Source organism: Tenrec ecaudatus, chromosome 3, assembly GCF_050624435.1.
Source record: "Tenrec ecaudatus isolate mTenEca1 chromosome 3, mTenEca1.hap1, whole genome shotgun sequence".
NCBI classification, from domain to species: Eukaryota; Metazoa; Chordata; class Mammalia; order Afrosoricida; family Tenrecidae; genus Tenrec; species Tenrec ecaudatus.
The window spans coordinates 143,927,112-143,938,049 of NC_134532.1; the positions used below are offsets into that span (position 1 = coordinate 143,927,112).

General features: G+C 41.9%; 1 protein-coding gene across 1 annotated transcript; it reads right to left on the reverse strand.

The window, feature by feature from the left end:
* Positions 1-928: 928 nt before the first annotated feature.
* Positions 929-1,096, reverse strand: LOC142443597 (small ribosomal subunit protein uS14-like). The gene has a single exon (XM_075544915.1). It carries the CDS (start codon positions 1,094-1,096, stop codon positions 929-931), a length of 168 nt encoding a protein of 55 aa, XP_075401030.1.
* Between the last annotated feature and the right edge of the window lie 9,842 nt (positions 1,097-10,938).

A 10,938-nucleotide genomic window follows, 5' to 3' on the forward strand; every position in this document is an offset into this window, starting at 1 on the left:
TTTTCCCTGGGTTTGTTAACACCACTTCCTTACCCCCTACCCCCCCTATCCCAAGCCCCCCCGGAACTGTCGGTCCTGTTGTTTTTCCTCTAGATTGTTCATCCAGCCTATCATATTTAGACAGACCTGTGGAGATAATAACATGCACAGAAACAAGACAGAGGAAAACAAAGCAACAGTATACACCAAAACAACAACAACAAACCACTGACAAAGAACAAAACAAAAGACACAAAGAAAGAAAAGCTTGTAGTTAGTTCAAGGATCACTTGTTGGCCTTTAGGAGTGTTCTCCAGTCCAGTCTGTTGGGGCACCACGCCCTGGCCCCAAAGTCCACTTTCAGCATTCCCTGGGGACCTTGCCACTCCATTCCCTTGCTGTTCCACTGCACTCCCCCAACCAGCACCATTTTTAAAAGAGGTGTCCACTTTCTGTTCGAAGCCTTTCGGGCTCTTATTGATCAGTTGCCTGTATGCTACTGCTTTTACTTGTGTTTTCCGTTCCTTTCCATTGGTCCAAGTATCTGTCATTATATCAGTATTATGCTGTTTGGACAACTATGGCTGTATGCTAGGTTTTAAAGTCAGTAAGCACAAGCCCTCAGACTTTTTCTTCTGGAGAAGTTCTTTGTTAATTCTGGGTTTCTTCCCTTTCCATACGAAGTTGGTAGTCAGTTTTTTCATTTCTTTGAAACAAGATACTGGTATTTTTATTGTTGTTGCATTGAACTTATACAGTGCCTTACGTAGGATTGACATCTTTACAATATTTAGTCTTCTGATCCACGAGCATGGGATATCCCTCTGTTTGTGAAGGTCACTTTTGGTTTCTTTTTTTTCAGACTTGAAATTTTTTTATTTTATGTACAAACAGTTGGCATTGTTTCTTCTTTTGGGTAGCGGTGTTGGATTGTCCATCCAAAGACAGCTTAGTCCAGCTTGATGAAGCCGATGTCCTTCACGTACTGACAGAAACACTGATGGCACATATTGAGGCCGTATTTCCGGATCAGACCATGCCGGTTTGAGCACACACAAGAACATGAACCCTGGCCAAATATTTGTGGGGGGCTCCAGTATTGCTGCTGGTGACCCATCTTTTTAGCAGGCTCTCTCCAAGGCAAAAGGGCTGGTTTCTTGTAATAATGTTCCCTTGCTATTTTTGCTGTTGAGTTCTTTTTGTGTCTTGTTCTGGTATCCCAATTATTTGAATGTTGTTCCTTTTCATAACACCATTGATTGTTGTCAAATTTTCTTCAGCTCCTTTATCTTGTTTTACTGTCTTTCCCATTTGTTGAAGTCTGCATGGCTATCTTCTAGATCACTGATATGGCTCTCTGCTTCTTCTAGTCTGTTGGTGAGGTCTCATCTTGTTCTTTGATTCTGTTGTTTCACCCCTTAACCCTTGTATTTCCCTTTGGTATGTGGAATATTTCTTCTCTATTATTTCATCATTTTCTTGAATTGATTTCTTCATATCCTATATGACTCTTAGCAGCATAGTGTAGATTTCTTTCTGTGGTGGATCAATATCTGCTTCTTCTATGAACATAGTTAGCTTCAGGACTTCCTCTGACCTTGCATTTTGTTTCTCTTACTTTATTATTTAGGTTGTTGATGCAGGTTGATGTCTGTGTGTCATTTTGGAGGATCTCAGTATCATTTCCCCAGGATCAGGGATCCCTGAATTTTCTCTCTGTGAGGCTAGTGAGAATGGATCTAAGGGCTACCTGTAGCGAACTCTTCTCCGCGATTGGGCTACTTTATCTCACTAAGGTTTTACTCTCTCCTTAGATAGCCAGGGTTACCTGTTTGGAGGGCAGATTGGGTGGCACTCTTCGGGACCAAGGGAGGGGCAGAGTTGCAGGCAGTGAGGGTAGCACTGTGCAGGGCAGTCACAAGAGCAGACACAGGGGTAGGGATTGTTGGGTGGCGATGGCAGGGAGTTTCAGAATGTGGGCTGAGGCCAATAGAGGTAGACAAGCCACAGGGCTGGGTCTGGGTGAGCTGGCAGGGTAGCTGCAAGTCTGGACTAGGGCAGACCAACAGTGGAGCCATGGGTGCTGGATGGCAGGTGTGGGGGCCATGGTTCTGGGCAGGGTTGGCAAGGGAGCCAGGGACCTATGCTGGCTGGTGGAGGAGAGGGACCAGACCAGTGCAGCAGGGAAGCCACAGAGCCTGTGCTGGGCAGAGTGGGGTGGGTCATGAGCTTGGGCTGGGCCGGCTGGGAGGCCTTGGGGCTGGGTTTCACCAGCAGGAGCGTCATGGGGCCAGCCCAGGTCCACAGAAGAGCTGTGTGGCTGGGGCAGGGCAATGGGAAAGATGCGTGGCCGGGGTGGTTTTGGGGCAAGAGTTGTGGGTTGACAGTAGGTGAGGTTTGGCTGTGGCAGCAAGAGCTGCAGGTGAATGGTGAATGGGCTTCAACTCGAAGGTGGGCAGCAGGTGGACTCTGACCATGGTGGGAAAAGCCGTTGGGGGCAGCGGGCGGGTTCCAGTCGCAGTGGTAAGAGCTGCGGTTGGACAGTGAGGAGGGGTCTGTCCATAGTGGGACAAGCTGTGGATAGACAGAGGACAGGTTTTAATCGTGGTTGTAATTGCTGCGGAGAGTCACGGGTGGGTTCTAGCCATGACCATAAAAGCCGTAGGCTAATGGCTGTGGGGAGGGTCTGGCCATGCTTGTAGAAGCTGTGGTTGGGGAGCGGGCGGCTTCCTGTTGTGGCTGCAAGAGCTGCAATTGGCGAGGAGGGGTCCTGCTGCAGTGGGAAAAACTGTGGGGGCTTTGCAGGTGGACTCCGATGGCAGCTGGACTCCTATAGCCTCGGGTGGATGGTGGGTGGGGGATGGCCATGTTGGGAATTGCAGCAGTCAAGTGATTCTGGCTAGGGTAGCCCTGGCACCAGGCCACAGGTTGTCGGCACTCCACAGTAAGCACTAGTGGAGATGGGGATGGGTGGGGGGAGGATGACCCCTGGGTGGGTGAAGAGCGCCGGGGTGCTACAAGGATAGGTTATATGATCTGGCTCCCCCACTCAGCCTCCTGGTCCCCAAACTCAACAATCATGTCAGAGCTCCCAAAGCAGTCCTCGTAACTGAGCACCATCTTACCAGAAGTCCAATAGCAAATGTTTTTGATAAATCTGATATACAGGTATCGTGTTAATTTGGCTTCTCCTAAATGGACATTAGGTGCTGGTAGTTTCTTGGTTGGAAGATGTGACCCCTGGAATCCAGTAGTGTAAATGCCGAGAGTGAAGCAAGACGAGAAAGGCACCAATTGGTAGTATCGATGAAGAACACAGCTTTCCCCCAGATCCTGGATGCTTCCTCCCCCCAACTACCATGATCCGAATTCTACCTTGCAGGGCTGGATAGGACAGAGGCTGTACACTGGTACATATGAGGGTTGGAGGTACAGGGAATCCAGGGTGGATGATACCTTCAGGACCAAGGGTGTGAGGGACGATGCTGGGAGAGTGGAGGGTGAGTGGGTTGGAAAGGGGGAACTGATTACAATGATCCACATGTGACCTCTTCCTTGGGAGAGGGACAGCAGAGAAGGGGGGAAGGGAGACTCCGGATAGGGCAAGATATGACAAAATAACGATGTATAAATTACCAAGGGCATATGAGGGAGGGGGGAATGGGGAGGGAGGGGGGGGAAAAAAGAGGACCTGATGCAAGGGGCTTAAGTGGAGAGCAAATGCCTTGAGAAGGATTGGGGCAGGGAATGTATGGATGTGCTTTATGCAGTTGATGTATGTATATGTATGGATTGTGGTAAGAGTTGTATGAGTCCCTAATAAAATGTAAAAGAAGAAAAAAAAAAAAAAAGAAAGGCACCAATTATACAAAAGGCATAACTAGAACTCCAGAGTAAGCGCTTTCTAAGGAACCATAGTGGATACGCTCAGAATTGTCCCTTCAAAAGTTAGAGACTGGGACATGAAATGTTTATCTACTGTCTCGCCTTCTCCGTTGTTTGATGGTTGCCTTTGGGAGAGTTCATTCCTAGATACCTCTTGGCTTCCGGGTGTGCAAGCTGGATGTAGGACAAAGGGTACTCTGGGAGTTGGAGGGGAGATGCTGATAAAAGTCACAGCTTGTATAAGACCTTCCCACAACAACTATGGCTCAAAATCAAGCAAACAAATAAAAACCCACTGCCAATTGAGTCCATTCTGACTCCAGGCAATCTGAGGGTATGTGCAGCACAATGCTCAAAAACACCTGGAAAAAGTGTTGAGTGGAGAACGCCATCTACTACATTTATTCCAGTAGTTAGTATCTTAACTGTAGAAATGGTGAAACTAAATAACTGTTTAGTCTCTCATAAATTAAATTCAAGTTTCTGAGAGTCAGTGTCAAAGAGCAGTCAGATATATATCTTTATCTACACTTCTTCCTCTCCATTCATCCAGGCTTGTGGCACTTTACATTAGTTATGTTTATTGCTTGAGTGGGGATTACATATTGACATTGCTTCTTAAATGACATTCATTAGCATCTACGGTAACTGTTCCTGTTAAGGAAGTCGCTCTCCCTTAATCCTGTGCATGTGTTATCGCTGGTACCAATGTGGTGGTTTCCTTGTGGCTTCGACATGATGATTATCCAAGGTGGGTTTTTCATTGGTCTCCACGTGCTGCCACTCTTCTCTTTTTGTCTGGAAAGGCTTTATTTTATTATTTGTGGTTGGGTGGGGATTACAATGGATGAGGACAGGGATGCAATCAGTCTTCATTGGCGGCAGATGTCCTCGTGATGTCTAGGACATTACTCAGTTCTTCTTTTTTCCCATTGACCCAGGTGGGTATCCCTATCCTTTTCTTGATAAAATTTAGGGCATGCTTATCCTGAGGAATCTTGAGCAGATCCACATAGCACCATTCGTATAGTGAAAGACCTGTTGGATCTTGACCCACATGAACTTGGTGCTCAGAGAGTGGCCCAAGGAGGTAACGATGCCTTGACTTGCTCACAATCTTTGTTACCTGTGGCCCTTGTTCAGGCTCATGAGGAAGCACCTGACCATGTCTGCTGTTCTTCTGTGACTGCTTCCATTCCCTCTTGGAAAGTGTGATTGGCAGGGACAGAAAACAGATCCTAGGTAAGAAAGCTTTAGTTATTAGTGATGGGTGCCTAAGCGAAAATACCACTTGCCTTTAAGGGTAGCCAGAATCTGTCTGGTATGAACTCAAGATCTAGGGAGAAAAAAGTGATAACCCACAAGTCATTTTCCTTAAATTAAAAAAAATTTGTGAATCAGGTTGTAAAATTTTGTTGAGATATTCCAATATAATCTCAATAGTACTCATAGATATTAGGTAAAATGTTTGATTTCAAAATTGGCACTGTGGGTTAAGAGATAAAAGCACACACACCTTCGTCCGCAGCAGTGGTTTATCAGGAAGGGAATTCCCAAGAAAATTGCTAAATTGACACTGTTATTTTTTTCTTCTTTCTCTTTAAGGAAGGAAACAGTTTCCTACAGGGTCTTCTTAACTATTGTTTCACCTTCTAAAACTGTTGATTTAATTCATTTATCTTCAAAATCACATTGATTTAAAAATGTATTATGCACTGATATAACAAATGTATTTCTTCCCCACAAATTGCTTTATTTTAGTGATCTATTCAATCATTTAGTATCAGGGATTGGTTCAGAGGCTAGCCTTATTAACATCTTATAAATGATGTGGAAAGGGAAGTGTTTCCAATGAAATTCCCAAGTTTGCCAATGACCCTAACCTCTTCTGGTTAATGAAATGCCAAGCTGATGGGGATAAACTGCAAGAAGACCTCATGAAGCTGTGTTAGTGGAGAGAAAATTGACATATGAGTCTTCAAGAGAACAAAGATAAGATAATGAGCCAATGCACATAGATGAAAATAATCTAAACTATACTTGCAGAGAAATGGGCTTGGAGCTATCGATGACACCTCAGTTATATGGTAGACTCTTTTTCACAGTGATAAGACGACTCAACACTGCTGAGCCCATTAAGGGCTGATGGTACTCTAACCAGGAAGGAAATTGTAACAATATAGAAGTTGTTATATTCTTACAAAAAAAAGGTAAGTGTGCCTGCTAAGAACATATCTGAACCCTATTTCAATAATAACAAAGGAAATATTCAAATGTATGAAAAACTTGAAAAGCATTAAAATATCTGAAACAACTTAGAAGGATGGCAATACTGCCAAATGAGTATAGACAAAAATGATTTAAAATCCAATATAAAAAGATAAAATATGAGCAGAAATAGTGCTAAAACACTTAAAATCTCTAAGTATTTTTTGCTGTATACCTAAACCAGGGAATATTTTTAAAAGAGGAAAAACAAAAACAAAAGCAATTCAATTTAAAAGAATAGATTCAGCATGAAGTAAATTTATCAAATTTGCATTCTAGAGAGATAGATCTTTTTTATTAAATCATTTTATTGGGAAATCTTACAGAAATTATAACAATCCATAATTCGAATAGATCAAGCACAATGGTACAATTGCTTCTATCATCAGTTTTAACATATTTTTTTCTTCTTGAGCTCCTTGATATCAGCTACCCTTTATCCCCTCCTTCCCCTAGCTTACTCCCCAGGAACGCTTATTATTGCATGTTTATATATATATATATAATCTGTGTCTTACTCCATCTAAAGGCTCTGTTCACTTACAACTCTGTCATTCATCCCGCCCCCAAAATGGATGTACACATTCCTAATTGCTATTAGTCCCCCAGCCCTTCCTGTACCGCTGTATACTCGGAATCATTCTTCTCATTACTGTTTCTGAAGGGTTGTCTGTCTTGGCTTTCATACATCTAATGCTCTTAATTATACAATCGACATATACAGGTCTAACAAGATTAATGAGGTAAAACAAAGACTATAATCCTGCAGGGAGAAAACATTAAAGGACTGGAGGATAGTTACATGTTTCATCAGTGCTGTACCATGCCCTGGCTATATCATCCCTTCCGCGTGACCCCACTGTGAGGGACTGTCCAATTACCTTGCAGGTAAGTGTTGGATCCACTTGTCCATGCTTATTCGTGTTAATTTGATTGCTGTTTTTGAACTTCTGATACCTATTCCTGTTGACACTTTATGATCTTACAGTCTGGTGTGCTTCTTCCATGTGGACTTTGTTGCTTTCCTGCTTAACACCAAGCTTTAAAACCCCAGACACGATATCTTTTAATAACCAAGTACCATCAGCTTTCTTCACCACATTTGTTTATGCACCCATTTTGTTTTCAGCAATCATTTCAGGAAGCTGAGTATAATATATTGCCACATTATTAGAAAAACCCGTTCTTGTTTTGAGGTAAGATTTAAGTAGAGGCCTAAAGTCCACCTGCTTTCTTGTTGTATTTACATACACACATGTATATATACACACATAGACACATACATAGATACATACACCTATTTTATATATTTATATAATTATATATAAATGTAGTTTTTATTCTCTTCTCTTCTCTTTTCTTTTCCCACCTGCCCCACTATCATGTTTACCCATCGTTCACCTCTCAGTAATTCCTCTGGGATGCATTTCAATTGCTCGAATATGACCAGGAATGCTACTCAACATCAATTTTAGAGTTCGCTATTCCCCTAACCCTGTTGTTATTAGCTCACCGCTCCCCTTCCCTCTACCATGCCCCCCACACTCCCATCCTGAACCATGGATCCCATTGCTGTCTCTCCTTTCAGAATTGCTTATCCTGCTTATGTAGATAGGCACTAAAAGAAAGAAGAAGAGCCATATAAATAGTTCCAAATCTAATTGTTATCCTGACCCAAAGTAGATGAGGATCTCTTTGTTAAGAAGCAAGCAGGCCCTGTTAAAATCCATCAGCCCAACCCCTTTTTCTTTCAGGGATCCATAGCCTGGGACCCGCTTACCTAACAGCACTTGTACCTTTTTAGTCCTCAGCCTTTGTGACCAGGAGGTGTGCCTTCTACAGGTCCCCATCGCTCTTCCTGCAGTCAGGGATGGAGCTGTCTAGTGTCACCCTTGTTACTAATCTCCATCCATTTCTGATGAGATGCCAAGTACTCTTTTGGTGTGTATAACTTTATAAACTCTTGAAATATATATTTCTATTGTTATTTAAGCAGAAATAATGTCTTTGGCTATATACATATATTTTCTCTCTCTCTCTCTCTCTATATATATATACATATATATATAACACAGACACACTTTTACTATGAAAGAAAAACTAAAAACAATTTCTCAGGACTAATAGTTTCATGAGTTAATAAGTTAAAAATTGAGCCATATAATTAGTAGATGCTTTTCTCACCATCTGTCACATCATATTGTTTATTCATTAAGTCATTGCAATGAATATCCAATAGATTTAATCTCTATAAAATGCAGAAACATTCTTCAATATTTTAATTTTTTTTAGTTAATCCTAATCTTGGGGAGGCTCTATCCGATATTAGCATACCCTGCTCAAACTACCTGGAAGCCTAGGAATTTCTTTACGATTTGAGTTTATATGTTTGTAACAACTGAACCACAACTTAATTACTTCAGTAGAATTGATTTTCAATAACTAATTAAGTATAGTCCAGGGACAGTCAGTCTATTCTAGTGTGACTGGTACTAGATGTCATTGTAACATTCAGAATTCTTTCAGAGTGGTTAACTTAGTAGTCAGGCATCGTCAGAGCCTACTCACAAAATTATACTTTGCAGAGGAAGACACTTCCATACAGGTGTGTCTCCTTACCTATGGTTTTTCTGTTTACAGGACTTGATTTAGTTCACCAATTAACCCACATAGTTACTAAAAATTTAAGACTACATACAAATAAGTATACATGTCCATACCCATATATATGTAAGGCAAGGGACAACTAATACTTTTTGAAAATCTGTTGATGTTGTTAGGTGTCACAAGGCAATTCCAATTCATACAGACCATATTCACAATGCAATGAAACACTCACTGCCTGCTACGATACTTTTGGCAGAATTTTGACTATGCTTGAACCAATTTAAACCCATTATTATAGCCACTGCGCCCACCCATCTCATTGAAAATCTCCCTCTTTCCCCACCCCCCCAACTCTCTACTTTACCAAGCATGATGTCCTTCTCCAGGGACTGTTCTCTCCACATATGTCCAAAGTAGATAAGACAAAATCTTGTCATTCTAAAGAAGAGTGATACAAATCAAATACTCATAGAGACAATTAGTCTAATGGACCAATGGAACACCAGTCTCCAAACCCTGAGGCCCAAAGAACTAGATGGTGCCATCCTACCTCTGTCATCTGTTCACAGTGGGATCACACTAGAAAGTTCTAGATGAGGTTGGAGAAAATGTAAAGCCATAAACAAGATCAGGCCTACTAGTCAGATGGACACTTGAGGGCCCTGAGACTATGGGCCTCAGTATGGCTTCAGGTATGGCAATAAACTTGTCCCCCTCCCCACCCACCAAAACTCAATTTTCAGCCCAATAGATAATAGAAAAGGCTATGAAAATTACACCAACACTGGGGATGTGTACATGCCTTAGAATAACCCACCCTTCGAGATGAAAAGGACACTTACCCAAGGACCAAGTTTAGAAGGGATCGGAAAGACAGGGGAATGGCAATGGGAACAGTGGAGAGTAAGTGGGATGAAGGATGTTTTATTTGGGGGATTACGATAAATGTGTATGAATTGTTGAATGAAAACCTAATCAGCTCTGTAAACCTTCAACTGATTCAAAGTAAAAAGCAAGAGATAATTTTAAAAACATATATTATCATCCTTACTTTTCTATAGTCTTTGATATATATCAATAAATCCTCCATTCTTTCAGGAAGCAAGATTCTATCACTTTCATCATTTATCTTATTGGTAGATGTCAGGGAGCTAATTCCGACTCATGGGAACTTCATGTACAACAGAATGAAGCACTTCCTTATCTTAGACCAGACTTACGATTGTTATGTTTGAGCCTATTGTTTAAGTCACTGTGTTAATCTGTCTTGTTGAAGGTCTGCTGCCTTTGCTCTGACCCTCTACTTTACCAAGCATGATGTCATTTTCTCGGAAATGGTATGTCCTTATACTATGTCCAAAGTATGTGAAACAGGAAGTCTCATCCTTGTTAAGGCTGCACTTCTTTCAAAACAGATTTGTTTGTTCCTCTGACATTCCATGGTATTTTCAACATTCTTTGCCAACAAAACAATTCACAAATTCTCTGGTCTTTCTTATTCAATGTGCAGTTTCCACACGCTTATAAGGATTAGGTCAGGTGCACCTTAGTCCTCAAAGCGACACTTTTGCTTTTTAACATTTTGAAGGGGTCTTGGGTAGCAGTTTTGTCCAATGCCATATGTCATTTTAGGTCTTGACTGCTTCTTCCATGATTACAGCAAAATAAAATCCATGGTAACTTTACCCTTTCTCCATTCTACTCATCATGATGTTGTCTACTGGTCCACTTGTGAGTATTTTTGTGTGTTTTTTTTCACCTTGAGTTGCAATCCATATTATACAATGTAGTCTTTGATGTTCATCAGCCAGGGCTTCAAGTCCCCCTCACTTTCAGCAAACAAATTTGCCTAATACAGGTTAATAAGCATTCCTCCAATCCTGTTGCCTCATCATTCATCCTATTGCCAGTTTCATGGAATATTTGCTCAGCATACAGATTGAATAACTATGATGAAAGGCTACAACCCTGATCAGCACAGTGTGACATAACACATCCCCCATGAAGTGTAGGTCGCAGCCTGATAGCTCCTTGGGGATGTGGGCTATTTCATATCATTAAGTAGGCTGTGGACAACTGGCTCCCTCTTCTTCCTCTTGCTGTCCTGGATTCTGTATATGCCACTTGGGCTGGCAGCCCACTATGTGGCCTGCTAGCCCTAGGAGTTGTTGACAGCCTGCCACATTGCCTGGTTTGGAT